General features: G+C 49.6%; 1 protein-coding gene across 8 annotated transcripts in view; it reads right to left on the bottom strand.

Moving 5' to 3' along the window:
* Hdac4 (histone deacetylase 4) overlaps nt 1–24,883 on the bottom strand; it is a 256,818-nt gene that overhangs the window by 71,972 nt on the left and 159,963 nt on the right. For all 8 annotated transcript variants that reach the window (XM_076866635.2, XM_076866634.2, XM_076866638.2 and 5 more), the window contains exon 6: nt 5,241–5,361. In XM_076866635.2, coding sequence (XP_076722750.1) covers nt 5,241–5,361 — 121 coding nt within the window. The remainder of the gene's footprint in view (nt 1–5,240; nt 5,362–24,883) is intronic.

Here is a 24,883-nt window from a genome sequence, read left to right as displayed (position 1 = left end):
CTCTTCCCTAGGAGGCACCTAATCCCAGGACCCCGGTGAAGTCCCTGTGCCCAGCTAATTATAAGATGGACCCTTCCTAAGGTCTCTAGGCTAGGAAGGGGCCTATTCCACAGCCTGCCTTGCCACTACTTCCTATCCACCCCTCCCCAGCTGTCCCCATCCTGTCCCCAATTCCAGGCTCTCCTCCAGGGCTCCAGTGAGGTCAACCCTCAGCCTCGCGCTCGAGCTGTGTGCAGCTCCATGGCTCTCCTCCAGGGCTCCAGGGGGGTCAACCCTGCCAGCCCTCCCTCCCGTCCTACTGTGTGCATCTCCATGGCTCTCCTCCAGGGCTCCAGTGGGGTCAACCCTGCCAGCCCTCCTCCCCGTCCCTACTTGAGAGCATCACCATGCTCTCCTCCAGGGCTCCAGTGGGGTTCAGACCCTGCCAGCCCTCCCTCCCGCTTGTCCTGCACTGTGTCCATCTCCATGGCTCTCCTCCAGGGCTCCAGTGAGGTCAACCCTGCCAGCCCTCCTCCCCGTCCTACTGTGTGCATCTCCATGGCTCTCCTCCAGGGCTCCAGTGGGTCAACCCTGCCAGCCCTCCTCCCCGTCCTACTGTGTGCATCTCCATGGCTCTCCTCCAGGGCTCCAGTGGGGTCGACCTGCCAGCCCTCCTCCCCGTCCTACTGTGTGCATCACCATGGCTCTCCTCCAGGGCTCCAGTGGGGTCAGACCCTGCCAGCCCTCCTCCCCCGTCCTACTGTGTGCATCTCCATGGCTCTCCTCCAGGGCTCCAGTGGGGTCAACCCTGCCAGCCCTCCTCCCCGTCCTACTGTGTGCATCTCCATGGCTCTCCTCCAGGGCTCCAGTGGGTCAACCCTGCCAGCCCTCCTCCCCGTCCTACTGTGTGCATCTCCATGGCTCTCCTCCAGGGCTCCAGTGGGGTCAACCCTGCCAGCCCTCCTCCCCGTCCTACTGTGTGCATCACCATGGCTCTCCTCCAGGGCTCCAGTGGGGTCAACCCTGCCAGCCCTCCTCCCCGTCCTACTGTGTGCATCTCCATGGCTCTCCTCCAGGGCTCCAGTGGGTCAACCCTGCCAGCCCTCCTCCCCGTCCTACTGTGTGCATCTCCATGTCTCCTCCAGAAGTTCCCAGTGGGGTCAACCCTGCCAGCCCTCCTCCCCGTCCTACTGTGTGCATCACCATGGCTCTCCTCCAGGGCTCCAGTGGGGTCGACCCTGCCAGCCCTCCTCCCCGTCCTACTGTGTGCATCTCCATGGCTCTCCTCCAGGGCTCCAGTGGGGTCAACCCTGCCAGCCCTCCTCCCCGTCCTACTGTGTGCATCTCCATGGCTCTCCTCCAGGGCTCCAGTGGGGTCAACCCTGCCAGCCCTCCTCCCCGTCCTACTGTGTGCATCACCATGGCTCTCCTCCAGGGCTCCAGTGGGGTCGACCCTGCCAGCCCTCCTCCCCGTCCTACTGTGTGCATCTCCATGGCTCTCCTCCAGGGCTCCAGTGGGGTCAACCCTGCCAGCCCTCCTCCCCGTCCTACTGTGTGCATCTCCATGGCTCTCCTCCAGGGCTCCAGTGGGGTCGACCCTGCCAGCCCTCCTCCCCGTCCTACTGTGTGCATCTCCATGGCTCTCCTCCAGGGCTCCAGTGGGGTCGACCCTGCCAGCCCTCCTCCCCGTCCTACTGTGTGCATCTCCATGGCTCTCCTCCAGGGCTCCAGTGGGGTCGACCCTGCCAGCCCTCCTCCCCATCCTACTGTGTGCATCTCCATGGCTCTCCTCCAGGGCTCCAGTGGGGTCGACCCTGCCAGCCCTCCTCCCCGTCCTACTGTGTGCATCTCCATGGCTCTCCTCCAGGGGCTCCAGTGGGGTCGACCCTGCCAGCCCTCCTCCCCGTCCTACTGTGTGCATCTCCATGGCTCTCCTCCAGGGCTCCAGTGGGGTCAACCCTGCCAGCCCTCCTCCCCGTCCTACTGTGTGCATCTCCATGGCTCTCCTCCAGGGCTCCAGTGGGGTCAACCCTGCCAGCCCTCCTCCCCGTCCTCTTGTGTGCATCTCCATGGCTCTCCTCCAGGGCTCCAGTGGGGTCAACCCTGCCAGCCCTCCTCCCCGTCCTACTGTGTGCATCTCCATGGCTCTCCTCCAGGGCTCCAGTGAGGTCAACCCTGCCAGCCCTCCTCCCCGTCCTACTGTGTGCATCTCCATGGCTCTCCTCCAGGGCTCCAGTGGGGTCAACCCTGCCAGCCCTCCTCCCCGTCCTACTGTGTGCATCACCATGGCTCTCCTCCAGGGCTCCAGTGGGGTCAACCCTGCCAGCCCTCCTCCCCGTCCTACTGTGTGCATCACCATGGCTCTCCTCCAGGGCTCCAGTGGGGTCGACCCTGCCAGCCCTCCTCCCCATCCTACTGTGTGCATCTCCATGGCTCTCCTCCAGGGCTCCAGTGGGGTCAACCCTGCCAGCCCTCCTCCCTGTCCTACTGTGTGCATCTCCATGGCTCTCCTCCAGGGCTCCAGTGGGGTCAACCCTGCCAGCCCTCCTCCCCGTCCTACTGTGTGCATCTCCATGGCTCTCCTCCAGGGCTCCAGTGAGGTCAACCCTGCCAGCCCTCCTCCCCGTCCTACTGTGTGCATCTCCATGGCTCTCCTCCAGGGCTCCAGTGGGGTCAACCCTGCCAGCCCTCCTCCCCGTCCTACTGTGTGCATCACCATGGCTCTCCTCCAGGGCTCCAGTGGGGTCAACCCTGCCAGCCCTCCTCCCCGTCCTACTGTGTGCATCTTCATGGCTCTCCTCCAGAAGTTCCAGCATGGCCAGCCACAGCCCCCACTTCCTGCCATGGTGCCAGCTAAGACCTAGCTCTGAGTCCCACACCTTCTTAGCCCAGCTCCCCAGGTACCGAGCTGTACCTGTCCCTGCCACACTGCGCCTGCTCTGAGAGGCTCCTTTGTGCTGCCCTCCCTGTAGCCAGGATGATCTCTCATAGTTCAGTGCTGCATTGTCCCATGTGCAGAGCCAGCCACACTCTTCCCTAGCCACGATCCAACAGGCTGTCCATTCCCAGGTCCCCTCACTGTGGCTCACCTTGCCCTTCAAAGTGCTGCCCCAACTGCTGTCCTTTGCTGCATCTGCCTGGCACGCCCCACCTGGGAGGGGACAGAGCCTCGGCACAGCAGGCCCCACCCCTGCCTCCAGCCTGGGGCAGGCCCTACAGCACCAGCCACTGTCATTCCTCTGGGGGTTCCCCTCACAGGCCTAGTCGTCCCTGCTGTCACCTGCGGCTTCCTGCCACGGTCACTCTTCTCTGGCGACTCAGATATCAAGGGTGTGCTCTGGTGAGCGCACAGCCTAGGTGAACTGCAGTGTGTGAAGACAAAGAGCCCATGAGGGACACAAGGGCAGTCCTGGCACCGATGCTGGGCACTGCACCGTGGCAGCGGAGGCCGGTGAGGTCTGCCTCTTGATTCAATCGTCTGCCTTCTGTTCTGGGGTTGAACCCAGAGGCGCTCTAGCACTGAGCCATGTCCCAGCCCTTTTGTCTTTTATTTGGAGACAGGGCCTCGCGAGTTGCTGAGGCTGCCTCGGCCTCCCCAGCTGCTGGAGGATGGGTGCATGCCACCAGGCCCGGCTAGATGTACCTTCTGAAGCTTGAGGACTGCTGATTTTTTACCAATGAAATCACTAATTACATTTTGATTTATGTAATTTATGTAATTTGGGCTGGGGCTGGGGCTCTGCAGTAGAGCACTTGCCTTACATGTATGAGGCACTGGGTTCAATCCTCAGCATCACATAAAAATAAATAAATAAAATAAAGGTATTTTGTTCACCTACCAACTAAAAATATTAAACAAAACAAGACAAAAACCCTGTCCTGTTGCTTTTTCTCAGTGACCAAATGGCCCTTGAGAGCACAGAGAGCCACATTCAGAGGGAGAACCTGCTGTGGGATGGCTGGTGAAGCACCTCACTCTGCCCCTGCAGAGTGGCACGGCTCTGCAGGGCGGCCACAGACTCCCTCTGAGTTGGCCTGTGGCTCTGACCAGCTCTCTGTGGTCCTGCCCACCTGGCTCTGGTGAGGTCTCTTACTACAACAACAAGAAAGACATCAAGGGCTTCCTGACTGGCCTAGGAACTGATAAAATATGGGTAGACATTTGGTTGCAGTGGCACAGTTCAGGCCCGAGTTCAGGTCTGAGCTTCTCCTGCTGCCCAAAAAAGAAACGGTGCAGAAGACCAGGAAACAATGTAGACAGGCAGGGAAATGAACACAGCTTCAGAGGAAGAAATGCAACCGGTCAACAAACACATGAAGGAATGTCCACCATCACTACAGTTAGAGAAATGCAAATTAAAACGACACTGAGACTTCATCTCACTCCAGTCAGAATGGCAATTGTCAAATATAAGGAACAATAAATGCTGGTGAGGCTGTGGGGGAAAGGCACACCCTTACACTGCTGTGGGACTGCAATTAGTGTAACACTGTGGAGAGCAGTGTGAAGATTCCTCAGAAAACTTGGAATGGGACCACCATTTGACCCAGCTATCCCACTCCTGGGCAGATGACACCCAAGACTTAAAATCAGCACACTGCAGTGACACAACCACATCAGTGTTTATAGCGGCTCAATTCACAATAGCTAGACTACGGAACCCACCTAGGTGCCCTTCAACAGACATATGGATAAAGAAAATGTGGTGTGGACACACAGTGGAATACTACTCAGCATTAAATAAAAATGAAATCATGGCATTTGCCAGTAAATGGATGGAACTGGAGACTATCATGCTAAGTGAAATAAGCCAACCCAAAAAACCAAAAGCTGACTGCTGTCTCTGATGTGCAGATGCTAACACACAATAAGGGGTGGGGCAGGGAAGTATTTGGGATCAGACAACAGGGAACAAGGGAAGGGAGGGGCTGGGAATGGGAAAGGGAGTAGAATGAACAGGACATCACTCTCCTGTGCTCACGTGACATACGACCAGGGAAACGACACATCACGGACAGCCCCAAGAACGGGAAGTGGCAACTCCCCAGGTGTATACTATGTCGAAGTACAGTACATTGTCATGTACAACTAAAAATAATTTCTGAAAAAGTTTTAAAAGGCCAGGACAGTGGCCTAGTGTTGCCCAGGAGTGCGGCCCAGTGCTCCCCGACAGACCCCCTCAGCCCAGGCCTCCCCAATTGCATCCCTCTTCCCTGACAGTGCGCCAGGCCCCAGGGAGGCCCGCGCCCATGGCACTTACCCGTACCAGTAGCGGGGGTCACTGGAAATGCACTGGTTCAGGCTCCGGTGGGCCAGGGCCTTCTTCTTATTGAGGACGAACTCCTGCAGCTTCATTTTGACCTCGGTGCTGGCCACGGCACCTGGCAAGGGAGAGCAGAGGTGAGGCGCCCGGGGAGAGGCCTGGGCGGGGAGCTGCGGGAGGGCTCCTTCCAGCACAGGCCGCTCTCCGCTGGATGCAGGCTCACAGCAGCCACTCTGCAGGGCACTTTAACACCCTACAGAGCAGGTCTGCAGAGCAGGGCAGCGAGGTGGCTGCCTCTCACCACTGCAGGGGAAGCAGGCGAGGCTCTGTGCGAGCACAAGGGCCCCCTCGGCTTCACAGGGAGGCTGCAGACACACAGCGGCGGGTCCTCCCGTGTCAAGGGTGGCTCTGCCCTCTCCGCCTGGGGCCACTTGGAGAGCAAACTTGGCCAGGTGGCCGAGGTGGAAACTGTGCTTTGGGCTTGTTTTGTGGCATGGAGATGGCTCTTTAAAGACACCTGAAGAAAACAGCCACCAGTGTTCTGCACATGGCCCTCAGCAGCTGCCCTGCTCCTGGGGAGTGTCCTGAGGATGTCCCTTGGTATTGCATGGCACTCAGGGCACTTCTAATGGCCCAAAACACTTCACGGGGCCAGCAGAGTGAGCCTCTATGTGGAACTGCTTCCTGCTGGGAGGCCTCAGCTGCTGTCAGATGCGTGATAATGGATACCAGTTGGCGGGCGAGGCTGCCGCGTTCTGAGTGACCTGCACAGCCCTCACACAGCTCGGCCATCTCTCTAAGTGCTTTCCAAAATGTGTCCACCAAGCACCAGGGGTGCAGACACCCTGCTTCCCAGACTCGGGCCACCCCTGGTGACATGGAGGGGCTAGGCTGGCATCTCTGATGTCCTTGGAGACCCTGGGACTGGGCTGCTCTCTTGTCTTGGGGTGTGCCCTGCTCATTGTGCCTCAGGAGCCTTCCACAGTCGGGTGAGGGCCGCACGGGGTCTGTGTGCACACCTCTATTCACCGAGTCGTGGGACTTCCTTTGACAGTGGACATATGGAGAGCTGCTGTGTGCTGGCCCAGCACGCTGACCCCACGGGGAAGCTGTGCAGGTATTCCTAGCCTACACCCAGCCACATGGAGGGAGGCACGGGGGCCACGGTCCTCCCGGAGAGGTGAGGAGGCACAGATGTCTGCCTCGTGCTGCCCCAGGAACTCAGGGGTTCTGAGGCTCCCATGCTGGTCTGCACAGTCCGCTCTGGACTGCCCTTTGGAATTTCTCCATGTCCTTGAAGCTTTATGACTGGTCTTCCTTTCAAAAGTTTGAAAAACAAAAAAAATTTAGGGCTGGGTGGTGTAGCTCAGAGGCAGAATATTTGTCTTAACATGGGCCAGGCTTGGGCTCAACACCACTATTGCCAAAAAAAAAAAAAAAAAAAAAAGATTGATTGAAAAAATCATTTTTAGCTTATTCCTACTGCTCTGGTGCTAGGTTTTATTCAATTATTTGCTATATTGCTTGTTTTAGTCAGCTTTTTTGCTATGACTAGAGGATCTGACCAGAACAACTGTAGAGGAGGTGTATTTAGGGGCTCACAGCTTCAGAGGTCTCAGTCCATAAGAGGCTGGCTCCACTCCTCAGGGCTCAAGGTGAGGCAGGACATCATGGCAGAAGATTGTGGCACAGGGAAGCGCCTCACATGATGCTCAGGAACAGAGAGAGCGAGGTCTCCACTTGCCAGCTAAGTCTCATCCCCACCTCCTCCTGCCACACCCACCACTCAGTCAGCACCCAGGGACTCCCTCAGAGGGGGTCAACTCTCCGACTGGGTAAGGCTCTCAGCACCCAGTCGTTTCTCCTCCAAACCTTGCTGCACTGTCTCACACGAGAGCTCTTGGGGGACACCTCACCTCCACACCATAACATTGCTTTTCCGTGTTTCATGATGTACCTGGAATCTATCCTGATGTGAGGTTCCATGGTGATTTTGAGAAACTGTAATCAACGGGTAACATCTTTAGAGAAATAAGTTTCCTTGCCACCTTTACCACACATCCCAGGTAACTGTCATTATTCAGAAATACAATTTGTGTTAGTTACACATACGTCTGAGTTCTGCACAGCAGAATCCCAGTGCGGTTTGTCTGGGTGGAAATCCTATATAGGAGGACAAGGGTCCACCTGCAGTGGACCCCTTAGAAACAGTGTCAGCAAGGCTGCGGGAGGACCTGAATCTAACCAGCTAGGAACGTTAACTAAGCGGCTGGTTGCAGTCTCAAGAGGGTCCACACAACACAGGTTCTGACTTCAGGGCCATCTCAGATCTGAGTACCAACCTCACCACTCAAGAACCGTCATGTGGGGTCCCCGAGCCCAGGCTGTCAAATGCAGGGCTACATCAGGATAAATCCTCTCTGCAGTGGGCGCTGCGCCCCAGGCAGAGCAGCCTTGGCCATGGAGCTCACACAGACTTGGAGGGTGCACAGGAGGGACTCTAGCCCCGGCAACAGGAAGCTTTGCCCCTCTGTTCAAGGGGCAACTTCGGCAGTGTGCAGTCTGGCCTACCTGCCTTCCCTGTGCAGGGGAGCCTGTCAGAGGACTGCTTGCTCACGGAGACATTCACGCTCCCATTCCCAGACATGTGCACCCCCACCCTGAACAAAAGCTCTAACCACCCATAGGGCAGACCTTCTGCAACCAGCGCTAAGGGAGGTGGCATTCGGTGGTGGCGAGGGCAGGTGTGCCACGGCCACAGAGGAGCAACTCAACAGAGAGAAGCAGGAGCTGCATTCGAGCGTGGGGAACAGGCCAGGGACCCTGGGGAGAAGTGGGACGGAGGAGCGAGCCTTCTGTTTCCACACTGGTGAGCTGAGGGTACATCAGTGGCACCACCAGTCTTCCAGTATCAGGGGGGGCTCGGGAGGCCTGAGGGCAATGGCACAGACGGTGACAGAGACGATTGCTCTGAAGGCAGTGAGAAGGCATGGCCCTTCAGGTCCTTCAAAGGAAGGTTGCAGAGGTCCACTCAGGACAAGAGCAGAGCTTACAACGGGCAGACCAGGATGCCCCCAATGGGACTCCAGGTGTCACTGGTCTCGTCCCTGGAAAGTGGGTCCCGGGTGGATGGGGCCCTGCAGCTCAGGCCGCTCCCTGCGCAGGCGCCCGCAGGAGCACCAGCAGAGCAAGCAGATCTGTCTGCTGGTCTATAGTTCAGGCAGAGTCCTCAGGCTGTGACCCACCACCCAGTTTGCCTATCCCTGCACATACTCACCCACCCAGAGTTCTCCTCTTAAAGGAAAGTTCTAGAAAGAAAAAAATCACTAAAAGGACAGCAAATTTTTGAAATTTCCCCTTTTTAAAAAATTAACTCCTATTTATTATCCTTCACCCACTTGATCCACTGGCACCTTTGTGAGGTTCCACACAGTTCCAGCCACCAGGGACAAGGATGGGAGTGTAAGAGACACAGCCCAGGCCTGTGGGTCTGTGTCCACCTTCCCCCGGGCGGGAGCAGGGCAGGAGGGTGGAGGCCACTGGGCCGCAGCCTGAGAGCTGGTCCCAGTGATGAGTCACACCTTCCTCTGGCCTGCAGGGAGGTGGGCCTCCATGTCGGGACAGAGCTGCCTCCAGGACCAGGGCTCTGACCTCAAGCTCTTGCTTTCTGCACCTTCTTACTTACTTTTAGCGGGACCCAAACCCATGGTGCAGCCGCTCAGCAGTTTCCAGAGCACACTTCTCCCCAGAGGGAGCAGCAGGAGCCTGTGCTCAGGGCAGACAGGGCATCTCTGGATGCCAAGCAGAGTTAGCTGAGATAAAAGCCTGACTGATTAAAGAGTGCGTTCCTGACACGGGTCATGAAAACTGCCGGCAACTCTTAGGGACTCAGTGTTTAGTCCCATGCACAGCACTGCGTGGTGTGAGAAGCTGAGAGGAAACTGCAGCAAGGCCTACGATGGTAGTACGTGAATGTCTGCAAATGTCACTGAACTTTTTACTAAACATTTGATCAGAAGTTCATTTAAAACAAAAACCCAAGACACTAAAAAACAGGTGCTTTCACTATGCATTTGGATACTTAAGCACCGGATGCACCTTTGTGTAGTCTCCATCTGCCTCACAAACGGGGCTGGAAGCTGTGACCAGAGGACTCCCTCAGAGGCCAGGTGCCCTGGACCACCGACTCCGGCACCCTAGAGGCTGTTTGCCACTGGTCTCGCCAGCCCTGCCTTTGCATTGAAGGCCACGCTCAGAGCTGCCAAATGCCCACCGTACACAGCTGGGCGCAGACAGGAAACCTGACTACCCAGAGCCAGAGCAGGAAGCCCCGCCTGTGCCTGCTCAGCCGAAGTGCAGCAGAGCCGGCAGCGGCTCAGCTGAGAACAGTCAGGCGACGGCCCAGCCGGGACATTGCTCCGGACGCGTAAGCAGACCCCAAATGCTTTCTGGAGTCTTTTTATAATCCGTGAGCCCACTGATGATATTTTTATTGAAAGATTCTGGTAAACTATGAGAAAGTAATTTACTGAGTTGCGTTTCAGCAATCAGGAAGAGGGTTATTTGTTGGTTAGTTGTGGGTCAGATTGATGAGCTGATGTCTGATGTTTGGACCTAAATCCTGACAAACAGCCACTATATTCCTCACGGCCGAGGAACAGCAAGCAGCAGGGACACTGGGGCACGAGGAGCCCTGGGGTGGGTGGGGTGGAAGGAGTGGGCCAGGCAGGGTGGTGGCCATGTCAGCCCTGCACCCAGCACAGTCTGTGCAGGAGGCGCACCCTGGAAGCCCCAGGACAGGCTGCTGAGGACCACGTAATGCTGCCCAATTAGTAGTACAAATTAGACCACATCCCGACTCCACCTGAGAATTAGCTTTGTGTAATCTCTACATTAAAAATAAACTTAAGAACTGAATTTGCTTGATAGTTATTTAATTCCTTTTCAAGCATAAGGGCTTTATTTTTTTTTTAAAGTCCCCTTTGAAAATGCTTCAAGTGTAATGAGGATTGATTAAAGGCCAAATCTCAATACTACCACCTAAAACCACATGGAGGCCGATCCCCAGGGCATCTGTCCCTCTAAACAAAACGAGGAACAGAGCAGCACAGAGAAGCTGTGTGGGGAGGACTGGCCCAAGCACACCCTGTCCCAGACTCCAACTGCCAGCCACCGTGCAGTGGGGAGTCCCAGTGAACACCCGGGAGGCCTGGGCACCACTCCAAGCTCCTGCTGAGGGAGGGAGGGCGTGGCAGGCAGGCCCAGGTGCAGAGGGAGCCGTGGGTGCGGCCCCAGGCACCTCTTCTCTAGAGCACCTACAGACGGGAGGAGAGGCAGACAGGGCAGGGCCACGGAACTGGAAGGCACCGAGGAGGAGGAAAGGCTCTGGTGGGACCACCAAGTGGGTACCCTGCAGGTCGGGTGGCCAGACATAAAGCCAACTCTGACTCAGCTCCCAGACAATTAAGATGGAGCCTCACCTCTGCTCAAACACAGGGTCGATTGTGAAGGGCTGTGCTGCTGCCCCAGGCCCCACAGTGCCCCGGAGCATGTTACACGCTGTTCAACAGGCGACCTCAAACACTAGGCAGGCAGGAGACAGGAAGCACAAGAAAACCAGGAAATCGAGAGGTAGGAAAGCCGAGTTGTAGCCTCGCTCTAAAATGACTGCGCCACGCATAGGGGAGATGAGAAGCCCCCAGGAAACCCTGTGAACGAGCCAGAGGGAAGCTCTGGAACTGGACATCAATACATGAATCAAACCCCAAGGGTCAAGGTTAACAGCAGTCACTTTGCAGGTGGGGGACAAATTAGTAAAGTGGATGACAGGTCAGAAGAATGAATCCTACCCACAGCAGGCATGCAGGAGGGACATGCGCACAGAGAGAGTGAGAAGCCTGGGGACACGGGGAAGGACCTCACGGGGCACCCAAAGTCTCAGCTGAATGGAGGGACTGGGCACAAAGTGGTCTTACTGGGCACAAAGCTAAGAAAATTAGCTCTAACAACTCTCAGAAGTTTGCAGAACACAGTCGTTAAAAATCACAACCCAAGCAGAATAGATGAAGGAAGGCCACAGTAAAGTACATTGCAGCAAAACTTCAAAAACACAAAGAGAGAATCATAGAAGTAGCCAGAGAAAAAGATCCTCTCCAAAGAAGTGTCCAGTAGGACTGGTAGTTGGTCCTTGGAGATTAACAGAAGAGAAAAGATAAGGGAGTGGAATCTTCAGATGCTGAGAAGTCCATACTCTCATCAAAAACAATCTTCAAAGATTAACATGAAATCAAGTTTCAGACAAAACTTCATCGCCATCAGACCTGCATAGAGCCAATCGGTGAAAGAAAACCATCAAGGTGCAAGTTCAGACAGAAATGGGGAGGGAGGGAGGGAAGGGAGACGTGTGAGTAGCGGCCCTCACCGTGGGAAGTAACAGCAGCATCTCGCGAGTCTTAAACCCAAGGGTGAACCTGAGTCCAACGCGAGGCAGAGGATGACGATACCTGAGATCCTCACACTGTCTTGGGACAGGCAAATACCAATTCAGTAACTCTTGCTTTGACAGACGGAAGATGGCTGTTGTGATCCCCAGGGCAATCCATAAAGGAAGGGAAAACAGTGATCAGCCCACCACGCTGGCAGGAAGGGAAAACTGCAACGTTAAAAAGCAATCTAAAGCAAGAAAGTGGAGCCAGAATATTTGGGATAGTTAGGATTTATACAATACAAAGATGGATTTTAGTCTATATGTATTAATAATTACATTAAATATAAACAGACCAAAATAATTAAAAGACAAAGATTGTTAGACTGAATGTCAAAACTTACAGGATGTAATTATAGTTATAAATGTCTGGGTTAGAAGGCTGAAGTCAATGATTCAGGTATCTAATAAAACCAGAAAAAGAGTAACAAATTAAACCCAAAGAAAAACGGAGACAAGAAAATAAGATTATCAAAGGTGAATGAAACAGAAAAACAGATATTCAACGGACAGCAGCCATGAAGTCCAAAGATCCTTCTTACAGACCAGTAAACCTGGAGAGGCTGCCCGAGAAAGACCAGGTGAAGACAGAAAGAGAGACAGGGGGCACAAAAATGATAGCGTCAAGGTAAAAGGGGCCAGCACTACCGATTTCACAGACATCAAAGCACTCAGCAGAGGCTGGGACAACAGCAGCACACCAGGAGTCAAGTATGTGTAAGAAAACACACGTTTCTCACAACACCACCTACCTAAACTGACCCAGGGAGAGCATTGGATGAATGAGTTTAAAAATTGGATATGTCTCATCGAAAACCTCTGCACAAAGAAAATCTGAGAGTCAGTTGGCTATAACAATGAATTTCATAGAACATTTAAAGAAAAATGGTATTCATGTTAAATAAACTTTGCCAGGAAATATAAAAAGAGGGAATGATGCTCAGTTCCTCTTAAGGCCAGCATAGTCATAATAGTAAAAGCAAGAACTTATAAGCAAGGAACTGATAAGCAACCTCTCATGAACACAGCTACAAACGTATAAAATGCTAAGAAATAAACACTTGTAACACACAAAAAAGATGATGCACTATGACTGAGTTGGTAGGAAATATTACAGAAGTGCAGGTTAGAATCTCTATTAAAATCTATGTAATTCACATTAACCAATCCAGCAGAAAAATCATACAACCATGTTCAACAAATAGTGTAACACCTTACAAAGACCCATACCATTCATACAAAGCTCATCCCAAACAGAAATGAAGGAACTCACCCTAACCTGATGGAGGACCTGTCGAACACAGTGGACAATGGAGTAAAGTTCAGCCAAACCTGATTTGAGTTAGCTGCTCTGTCACTGTGACTAGAGTAGCTAACAGGGACAACTTAGAGGAGGAGGGGTTTGGTTGGGGCTCCCAGGTTGGGAGGCCTCAGCCACAGACAGCTGTCCCATTGCTGGGGGGCCACGGTGAGGCAGCACGTCTGGAAGGGAGCTCAGCTCACTGCAGGATCTGAAAGCAAAGGTGAGAAGGGGGAGGGGCTGCAGGAAGAAGCGCCTCCCAGGGCTCACCCCAGTGGCCCACTCCTCCAGCCTTGCTCACCTGCTTGCCCTCCCGACCCGACAGTCCATTCAAACTAGGGTGTGGCTCATGTTTCTCAGTCCCTCCCCATTCAATCATCTCACCACTGACTATTCCTGCTCTGGGGGCCACCCACATCCAGACCATAGTGGTTCCTCTAGAGATCATGGTACTTGATGGAGAAGGGGAAGCCGACCAGGAGCTGCAGACGTCACTGTAGAGCTACATTATAGCAAGGTCCTCGAGAGGATGAATAAAATAGAAAGGAAAAGACACAGAAGGCCTTCTGGCTAGACAGGCAGAAACCATCTTGTCATTGCACAGAGGTACGATTCCATATGTTGAAAATCTCAATCCATCTACCAACAATTAGAATATGTGAGCTTAGCAAGGTCACTGGGCACAAAATCAACTACTTTTCAAAATTACAAAACCCAACCTATTCACAACAGCATCAAGGACCATCAGATAGCTTCAAATACAACTGCTAAAACATATGCAAGGCTCCTGCACCTTGTCAAGACTAGAAATAATCAATGGGGTAAAATATCAGGGCTCCCTGATTTGATCTACAGAGACAGGGCGACCACAAAGAAAACATGTAGGGCCCAGAATGGGAAGGATTTGTAACCCAGTCCACTTTAGGCTTTGAACGTAGCCTTGCTGCTCTGCACTGGGACTTATTCTGAAGGACATGTTTCCTTCTCTTCCTCTCTCCTCCTCCTCCCTCACCGCAGGGAAACAGGATTATCTTTGGTCCTCATCCCGTGCAGAGTTATCTGCCCTTGAGCACACCCACCACAGGTACAGAGTGATTCAGACTTGGCATGGCACCAGCACATCTCAGAAATGACCTTCTCCCAAGTTAAGGAGTGAATCACAACTCAGAGAACACGTGGAATGCAGCCTCTTTAAAAACCCCTGGACCCTATAAGCAGAATCACAGTCTCTGGGACAAAGTCCTGTGTTACCCCTTTGTTACCAAGGCAACAAGATTTATTGGCTTTTTTCTTAAAACTGTGTCCTCGTTATTGGATTGGCATTCAGGACAAGGACGAATCTTTGGGCAACAATGGCAAGATGTACACTGGTGGACACAGACCCACAGCTCACCTGTGGGAACAGCCCACCTCCCACCCGCCCAGCAGACCTCAGTGCACACAGAGGTGAAGGTGGGAGGCAAGTGCACGGCTCTGCGGAAAGCCCAGAAACTCAGCCACGGTTTACAGCAGACCCTGCAGCCTGGCTGCAGGAACCTGAGGCGCGTAGCCGACATGCAAGCCCTGCAGGTAACACAGAGAACACGTTCATGGCTCTGGAGGAGGGAAAGGTCTCTCAGATGCCACAGAAAAATCTGCAGGGACAGGACTGAGGAATGGGACCGCACTGGAGCAACTGCACTTGGCTTCCCCGCTTTGGACAGTGAGAAGGCCCAGCCCAGAGTGCAGAAGAGGTCCGCGTGCTTCCGGAACACACAGAGAGCAACCCAACCCCAAAAAGGGGAGAGGGCTGTGTTAGTCAGCTTTTTCACTGCTGTGACAAAAAGGCCTGACAAGAACAATTTTAAGGAGAAAAATTTAATTTGGGGGCTCACAGTTCCAGAGGGCTTGGTCCCCAGACAGCCAACTGCATCCCCTAGGGCCCAGGATGGGGCACAAGAAACCAGCAGGGCAAAGGTCCAGGACACACAGCCAGAGCCTCTGCTCCACAGGGACAGACAGCCTCCCGCAGGTACCCCCACTCAGTGCCCATCAGGGCAAGGCTCTCACAACCCAATTCCTGCTCGGTGAGCTTTCCTGCGTTGCCTTACACACGCGCTCCTGGGTGTGAGAAATAGAAAGGGCACTGCGCATTTTTAGCCTTAATTGGGATGTAAGATCCAATCGTAGTCACTTAACTACAGTCCTTCCTTTTGCCCTCCCCAATTTAAAAATGACCCAAACCATAGACTACAGCTCTGAACTCACCCTACCAGAGCTACCAAATCTTTGCTTCCTGTGTCTTCTGCATATGTGCACATCTGTGTGCTGTAGCTGTGTCTGTACGTGTGCTTGTGTCTACAACGCCTCACGGTGGCAAAGCTGGCTTAGAGATAAATGAGAACTCACAGACTTAATGAATGGACCAAATGCCTTTCAGTTCACGTGATGGAAATAAAACTTAAACAAGAAGAACCCATCTAAGTTGGTAAGAGTAAAGAGCCCTTGAAATTACTACCCCACACGTTTTTCTAGGGGCCACCAATCGGTGTTGGTTTCTATAAAAGGTTTAAAGTACAATGTCCATTGCTTCCAAGGATTTTCCTCTGGTAGGAATAAGTGATTTAATAAGTGTTAACTGGACTTGTTTGATACCTTGGTTTTCATGAGTAACCTAAGATGGAAATGGGTAAATTAGTTTTAACATAAAAGGGATTAATCTTCATAAATGTGTTTGTTAAAAGAGATATCTGACTAATTAAGTTAAAATACTAAAACATCAGTTGGGCTGTGGCTCAGTGGTAGGGTGCTTGCCTAGCATATATGAGTTTGATCCCCAGCACCACATAAAAAAACTAAATAAACAAAATAAAGATTGTGTGTCTACCTACAACTATATATCAAAAACAAATTCAAGTATTGGGCTTCTTGAATTCCATAAGGTAACATACATTTGGGTCTACTAAATGTGTCGTTATAAATTGGTAAATGAAAAAACAAAGGTTTAAGACTGTTGTTTCTAGGTCTTAATAAAAACGCAAGGTTACTAAGAGTTAAAATTCTAAAAGGTGTAATTCTATATACATAGAAAAATTTCCATCTGTGCTTTGATTAAAGTACTGTAAAAAAAGAGTATTTAATTTTATTAAAAAGGAGAAAGATCTGTTTGGATGAGAGAAGATGGAGCTCCTCTGATGTGGGGGACCTCACAGGTTCTCCCACTTGGTGTGCTAGTCTGGGAACTACGGCTTCTGGACAGAGACCCTGATCAGAGTCCCTGCTGAGCTGATGAGAGTGTCGGGCTGAGGGTTGAAATCCAGGAGGCCCAGGCCCTGGGAGGGTACCAAGACCACTGCTTGGCCATGACTTTCTAATTGACCGTGCCCTTTCAGTCCTTGAGGCTGAATTTCTCTGTAACCTCCGTCTGGGTCCACTCCCACTTGCATTTCCCCACTGCTCTGGGACAGAGGAGTGGACTGGAATGTCTGACCTCACAGGATGGCCTTTACATTTGGGAAAAACCTTGACTGGGGCCCGTCACCCTGACCGCCTGAAGGTTAACACCCTATCTTATTCAGGGACTGAAAGCTGTTAGTCACAAAGGACACAGCAAAGGGTTCCAGCACGGTTAGGTTGTAACCTGGGAACAAAAAGGGTCTCCCCTTTTAAGATCTGGCTGATTGGTGCATTTGGTCAGGGGACACTTCTGGAAAGGTCGGGAAAGTGTTTTGCCTGTTGCCCCCAGAAGTAAACTACCGGGGCCTGCTGAAGTCTCCGTATGCAGGCATCTATGCCAGGGCCATGCTCATTTCTGCAGGGAGCGGCCCCTAACAATCTCTGTAAGGTCGATGTGACCTTCACTGGACAGAGGGGAAAACTAACCCTCACCACTAGTTGACAATGCCTTTATGGTATACAATGCCTGGGAGGGACGGAAATAAAAGTCCACCTGTGTTTTGTTGGCACCTATGCAAAGGGATCTTCAAGGAAACCTAAAGAAAATGATAGAAAGGGCTCCTCCATTGGATACCAATATGCCTAGGGTAAGAAAAGGGCCAGAGGAGCCTCTGGTTACAAATGACAGCGGGGAACCCACTAAAATATCCCTGTGCTCCAACCCCCTCAATGAAGCCCGATTGGGGGTAGGGTGGGAGAAGACACAGGTTTTTTTTTTTAATTCTTATTTGTTATACATGACAGCAGAATGCATTATAATTCATATTACACATATAGAGCCCACCTCTTCATTTCTCTGGTTGTACACAAATTAGAGTCACACCATCCCTGTCTTCATAGATGTACTTATGGTAATGATATCCATCTTACTACACCATCTTTGCTATCCCCATGTCCCCTCCCTTCCCCTCCCTCCCCTTTGTCCTATTTAGAGTTTGTCTAATCCTCCCTTGCTCCACCCTCAACCCCATTATGAATCAGCCTCCTTATATCAGAGAAAACATTCATGTTTGGTTTTGGGGATTGGCTAACTTCACTTAGCATTATATTCTCCAACTCCATCCGTTTACCTGCAAATGCCATGGTTTTATTCTCTTTTATTGCTGAGTAATATATCCCATTGTGTATATATGCCACATTTTCTTTATCCGTTCATCTACTGACGGGCATCTATGTTGGTTCTGCAGTTTAGCTATTGTGAATTGTTCTTCTATAAACACTGATGTGGCTGTGTCCCTGTAGGACACTGTTTTTAAGTTCTTTCGGTTCAGACTGAGGAGTGGAATAGCTGGGTCAAATGGTGGTTCCATTCCCAGTTTTCCAAGGGATCTCCATACTGCTTTCCATATTGACTTCACCAATTTGCAATCCCACCAGCAGTGTACGAGTGTGGCTTTTCCCCCTATATCTTCGCCAACACTTTTGTTGTTTGTATATTTTTAAAAAATTTTTAATTTGTTTTAATTACTCATGACAGTAGAATGCATTTATGCATGTTGATATATCATACATAAATGGGGTAATTTCTCATTTTTCTGAGCATACATGTTGAAGTATATTGGTCATGTAGTCACATATATACATACAACAATAACGTGTGTTTAATTCTTTATCTCTCCTATCCCCACATCCCCTCCCCTTTCCACCCATCACTTCCCACTACCTAATCTAAGGTAACGCTATTCTTCCCTAGTGCCCCCTACTGCCGCCTGACTGTGAATTAGCATCCACATTAGAGAAAACATTCAGCCTTTGGTTTTGTGGGATTGGCTTATTTCACTTAGCATGATATTCTCCAACTCCAACCATTTACTGGCAACTACCATAATTTCACTCTTCTTTAAAACTGAGTAATATTCCATTGAATACATATACCACATTTTATTTATCCATTCATCTATTGAGAGACACCAAGGTTGGTTCCACAGTCTAGCTATCGTGAATTGAGCTGTTATACACATTGATGTGACTATATCACTAAGAGTATGCTGATTTTAAGTCCTTCGGGGATAAACCAAGGAGAGAGATAGCTGGGTCAAATGGTGGTTACATTCCCAATTTTCTGAGGAATCTCCATACTGCTTTCCATATTGGTTGTACCAATTTACAGTCCCACCAGCAATGTATGAGTGTGCCTTTTTCCCACATCCTTACCAACATTTATTGTTGCCTTCTTAATAGCTGCCATTCTGACTGAAGTAAGATGAAATCTTAGAGTAGTTCTGATTTGCATTTCTCTAATTGCTAGAGATGTTGAACATATTTTCATATATTTGTTGACTGACTGTATATCCTCTTCTGAGAAGTATCTGTTAAGTTCCTTGGCCCATTTATTGATTGGGTTATTTAGTTTTTGAGTTATTTCTATACCCTAGAGATTAGTGCTCTATCTGGTGTGTGTGGTTAAAAATTTGCTCCCAAAACGAAGGCTTTCTATTCACCTCACAGATTGTTTCTTTTGCTGAGAAGCTTTTCAATTTTGATCCATCCCATTTATTGATTCTTGATTGTAATTCTGACATCAAGGAGACTTATTGTGGAAATCAGGTCCTGATCCCACATGATGGAGATCAGGTCTACTTTTTCTTCTAATAGGCACAATGTCTCTGGTTTTATTCCTAGGTCCTTGATCCATTTTGAATTGAGTTTTGTGCATGGTGAGAGATAGGGGTTTAATTTCATTTTGTTGCATAGGGATTTCCAGTTTTCCCAGCACCATTTGTTGAAGAGGCGATCTTTTCTCCAATGTATGTTTTTGGCACCTTTGTCTAAGATAAGATATGTGTAGTTATGTTGGCTTGTCTCTGTGTCCTCTATTCTGTACCATTGGTCTATAAGCCTATTTTGGTGCCAAAGCAATGCTGTATTTGTTACTATTGCTCTGTAGTATAGTTTAAGGTCTTATCTAGCGATACCACCTGCTTAACTCTTCCTGCTAAGGATTGCTTTAGCTATTCTGGGTCTCTTATTTTTCCAGATGAATTTCATGACTGCTTTTTCTATTTCTAGGAGGAATGCCATTGGGATCTTGATTGGGATTGCATTAAATCTGTACAGTGCTTTTGGTAGTGTGGTCACTTTGACAATATTAATTCTGCCTATCCAAGAAGAAGGCAGATCTTTTCATCTTCGAAGGTCTTCTCTGATTTCTTTCTTTAGGGTTCTGTAGTTTTCATTGTAGAGATCCTTTCACCTCTTTCATTAAGTTGATTCACAAGTATTTGATTTTATTTTTCTGAGGCTATTGTAAATGAGATAGTTTTCCTTGTTTCCCTTTCAGAAGATTTGTCACTGATGTACAGAAATGCTTTGGATTTATTAGTGTTGATTTTATATCCTGCTGCTTTACTGAATTCATTTATTAGTGTAGAAGTTTTCTGGTGGAATTTTTTGGGTCTTCTAGGTATAGAATCATATCGTCAGCAAATAGTGCTAATTTGAGTTCTTCTTTCCTATATGTGTCTCTTTAATTTATTTCATCTGTCTAATTGCTCCCAAAAGGTAAAGTGCTCTCCTAAGCTTTCAAGAACTATGTTAAATAGAAGTGGTGAAAGAGAGGATCCCTGTCTTGTTCCAGTTTTTAGAGGGGATGTTTTCAATTTTTCTCCATTTAGAATGATGTTGGGGTTTAGCATAGATAGCTTTTATAATGTTGAGATATGTTCCTGTTATTTTTGAAAAAACAAATAAAACTGACAAACCCTTAGCCATGCTAATAAAGAGGAGGAGAAACTCAAATTACTAACACACATGATGAAAAAGGAAATATCACAACAGACACCACAGAAATACAGAAGACAAAATTAGAAGTTAACTTGAAAAACTGTACTCCATTTAAATAGAAAAATATCAAAGGCATCGACAAATTTCCAGAGTCTTGGGATTTGCCCAAATTGAATCAGAATGATATACACAATTTAAAGAAATCAATTTCAAGCAACGAAATATAAGATGTCATCAGAAGCCCACCAACCAAGAAGAAAAGCCCAGGACTGGATGGTTACACAGCGAGTTCTACACGACCTTTAAAGAAGAACTAATACCAATACTCTCCAATTTATTTCAGGAAATAGAAAAAGAGCACTTCCAAACTCATTCTATGAGGCCAATATCATCCAAAACCAGGCAAAGACACATTAAAAAGAAAACTTCAGACCAATATCTCTAATGAACATAGATGCAAAAATTCTCAATAAAATTCGGGCAAATCAAATACAAAAACATATCAAAAGATCATGCACCACAATCAAGTGGTGTTCATTCCAGGGATGCAAGGTTGGTTCAACATATGGAAATCAGTAAGTGTAATTCATCACACCAACAGACTTAAAGATAAGAACCATATGATCATCTTGATAGATACAGAAAAAGCATTCAGCAAAATATAGCACCCTTCATGTTCAAAATACTGGACAGTTTGTTTTTTGTATAATCTGGACTGTCCAGCCCTTTCCTGGGGTAGGACCTGTTGTGCAGGAGTAAATGTACAGGCACATTCTCACCTGGGGAGCAGCAACGTCCTTTCCAAGTGCCTCCCAGTGAAAGGAAACGAAGCCCGCTCTCCTGGGAGAGTTAAACGTGAGTGCGGCCCTTTGGGCCAGAGGGACACTGAGAAAGAAGATCAATGCTACGTGACCAAGACTTCGTTTAAGGAGGAGTTAACCTGCCCCAGGAAAACACACACACACCCCTTAAAAGAGAGGCATTAATGGGGATCCATTCTCTTCTGGACAAATTTATAAAACATGAATTGAGCCAGCTTTGCCAGGCATCCTAAACATGTACACATCTAAAAGCCTAGGAGAGCACTTTCCCAAGCTGAAGTTCTGCAAACTAATTGTGGGCTGTAAAGGGAATCTCCTTCAGATTTACACAGAAATAGCAAATTTAACTGGGGACTTTAACGTTCTGTAACTGGACAAAGGTAACCTGTTATCAAAACACAGACACACACACACACACACACACACACACACGTTTGTGTTACTCTTAACACAGGGATGGGCATTTAAATGTATTTTTGAAAGGTAATAAAAAGAATCTGAGAATGATTTAAGTTAGGAGCACTCTTAGCCTTTCTATTGGATTCATTTTTCAGACATAGTGTTGTATTATGTTACCTGACATTCAGATAGATTCAGGAAACAACATATGAGAACTTTGTAAAATGATAGTTAAGACAGAGAAATGGGGGTGGGCAGGAAAGAAGGTGGAATGAGATGGACATCATTGCCCTAGGCACATGTAAGACCACATCATGTACAACCAGAGAAGGGGAAAGATGTGTTGCAATGGTGTACAAGAATCAAAATGCATCTTGCATTTAATTAAATTTAAAATTTATTTTAAAATAAATTTAAAAAAAAAGAAAGAGGCAAAGATCAGCTTCAAAAGTATAGCACTTTAAGTAAGATTAGTCGAGAGCCCCACCTCCCCGGGGTGCGCTTCTGCCTGTCACCCTACTCCATGCTAAGAAGGCTCCAGAGTAGACCAGCATTAAGTACATTTAATATCATGTTCAAAAGAGCTGTTTTTGTTGTAAGGAATATCTCAAAAATAAACAAGCGATATAATACAAAACTAAGTAAGGGTTTGGGTAAATCCAAAAAGATATTCAGGGTTGTACAGGAGTTTTAAAAGAAAGTAAAATTTGTAAAGGATCTTTATGTAACGAAGTTGATATGGGTTTTTGTGGAGGTAAAACAGATACTCAATAAATATTAGTGTATAGAAATTATGTTTCTTGACTCTAAACTATCGTACACTGTTTTTGGTCTTGTGAACTTCATTTTGTATTATGGCAAGGCTTTGTGTCTGCGGCCTGCCAGGGTCTTGCAGACCCCTGCTGTGAAGAACAGCTGTCACCTACAGGGTGGCTGGAGACCTAGCTGACTCCAGCTTTCACCCTGACCAGCTAGGTAGAAGGGGTAACTATGAAATCATCAACATTCTACTTTAAGACCCAGAACTCCATTTTTTTTTTGGGGGGGGGGGTTACCAGGGATTGAACAGAGAGGCACTCAACCACTGAGCCACATCCCCAGCCCTATTTTGCATTTTATTTAGAGACGGGATCTCACTGAGTTGCTTAGCACCTTGTCTTTGCTGAGGCTGGCTTTGAACTCTAGATCCTCCTGCCTCAGCCTCCTGAGCTGCTGGGATTACAGGCGTGGGCCACTGCACCTGGCAGGTCTCCTTATCTTCAACCACACGTGACGATTTGTAAGAGCACCTGTCTTTTTTATGGTATATTATGAGCTGCTGCTCAGACTCCCGCTCTGGAGTTGGCGACTCATCACTTCCACCCTGGCCACCTGATTTTAATCAAGACCTGGAAAGAAGACCATCTATAACGGAGCTGGGCAGGGCCTCACCGCGTGCTCCTGATCATCAGGACAGCTATCTCAAGGACTAACCAGGGGCGAACTCATTACCGAGGGTCACTTCCACCCCAAAATGTTAACATGTCTAGGATGGATGGCAATGCCAAAGGGCACAAGGACAAACATGAAAATGAGACCAAAAGGTAGGAAAGAAAAGGGGGACTAGTGAGAGGGAGAAAGTTCCGTGTTCCCGCCTCAGAATACAGCGTTCAGCCTTAACTGGGAGGTAAGATCCAGTCACAGCCATTTTAACTGTAGCCCTTCCCTTTGCCCTCCCAAATTTAAAATCATCCAGTCGTGTAGACTGTAGCACTGGTTCCTCCTATCAGAGCAGGGGACAGAGCGGCATTAGGCATAACCACAGGGGACTGCCTGCTGGCTTGCTGGATTTTCTTTGGTAGCTCGCCCATCTTTAAAAGTAGTTTGCCTTATGGAGCTACTTCTGAGCTGTGTTTGATTCCTTGAGGCGCCCCAGATTTCTAACATGGGGGACAACTCACATCTAAACCATTTTGGCTCTTCAAAAAATAATGGGCAAAAGACCTTTTTGAAAGGTAATAAAAAGAATCTGAGAATGATTTAAACAAAGACTGCTCTCCAGGGCTGAGCACTTCACAGCAGGACATCTCCTTGGCCAAGCACAGGAGAACCACTGTATCTCCTGGTAAGGAGGAAAGTGCAGCTTCAGAGGCAGCCGGCACTGCTGCACAGCTGAGATTCAAATGACTGACCTCGGCAGGTGCTGGAGAGGACAGCTCCATCTCTGCTGTCCAGCAGGCAGGAGGTGGATGGATACACTGTGCATGGATGTTAAAGTCATCCATTCCCCACGGCTCAGCAATTCCACTTCCGGACTGTCCATTACTCCAAGAATGCACATGGGAGCACTGCTTGTAACAGTTTGGTTAGGGGAGCGACCCAAATACCTGCTGGCTGTGAATGGGCACTATACTGTGCATTTGCAGTCAAATGGGAGAAGCTAAATGCAAAACGGGAACTAATTTTACAAGTTTAATACTGTGGTAAAGAAGTGAGAAACAAAATCCTACACGTTCATGATTCCATTCACATGCATGTCAAAAGCAGGCTGACTCAACCTGCGTAGGGGTCAGGGAAGAGTGGCCTTTGGGAAGAAAGGAGTCCCAGCTGCTGGCAGTAGCCCTAGGGGTGGCTGGGCAGAGGTCACCCAGGTGTGTGATTTGTTAAATCACTCCCAGAAGCTCCTTACCACTAAAGATTGTATACTTTTTTGTATTTAAAAAAATTTCAAACAATTTTAGAAGACAGACCTTGCTTTAGCACAGAGCGTTTTGTGGTGTGCAAAACCCGGTTAAGATAATCTGTGAGGATGGCTGCCATTTTCTGTCTTTGAAGACATGACTTTCAAGTCTGTCAGCATGCTGCACCTCAAGGACAGGTGCCTCTTGCTGAGAGAAAAGCCCTTGCGGGTCACTGGCCTTCTGTGGGCCAGAAGATGAGGGATGCTGAGAGCGGCTGCTCAAGGCCAGCCCCTCCCTCACTGGGTATTGCAAGCGTGTCCTGTGGTGACCACAGAAGCAACACACTGGCTCAAGGTGCAGGACTGGTAAGCTGAGCTGCCCACGCAGACGTGTAACCTCACGGCTGCTCCCGTCCTGCTCACTGCAGGCAGACCATGGAGCAACTCCACTGTCTCAGGATCTGCAGATGCTGGTGGCTCCCCCTCCCCAACGTAGTGGAACCTGACAGCACCCCATCAACATCCACAGACCGCTGCCTCTCCCCTGGGCCCTGCTCTGCCTGCTCCTCTGCACGGCAGCCAGCGGGGAACCTTTAAAGGCCAATGTCCGCCTCTGGGCTCCTCTCCTCAGATGAGAAGCCCAGCTCCAGCAAGGCCACTGCCTGTCGTATGTCTGGGGCAAGGGCTGCCCACGAATCCTCAGGGTCCTCTGTGGAAGGCCGCACCCCGCTGAGCGCTCCTCCTGGGTCCAGCCTTCCTGCTTCCCAGGGAGCAGGTACAAGCACCTTGGATCGCTACTTAGCCCACCTGGTGGGATGG

The sequence above is a fragment of the Callospermophilus lateralis genome, chromosome 9 (assembly GCF_048772815.1).
Source record: "Callospermophilus lateralis isolate mCalLat2 chromosome 9, mCalLat2.hap1, whole genome shotgun sequence".
In the NCBI taxonomy this organism is placed as follows: Eukaryota; Metazoa; Chordata; class Mammalia; order Rodentia; family Sciuridae; genus Callospermophilus; species Callospermophilus lateralis.
This window is presented reverse-complemented; position numbering and strand designations above follow the sequence as displayed.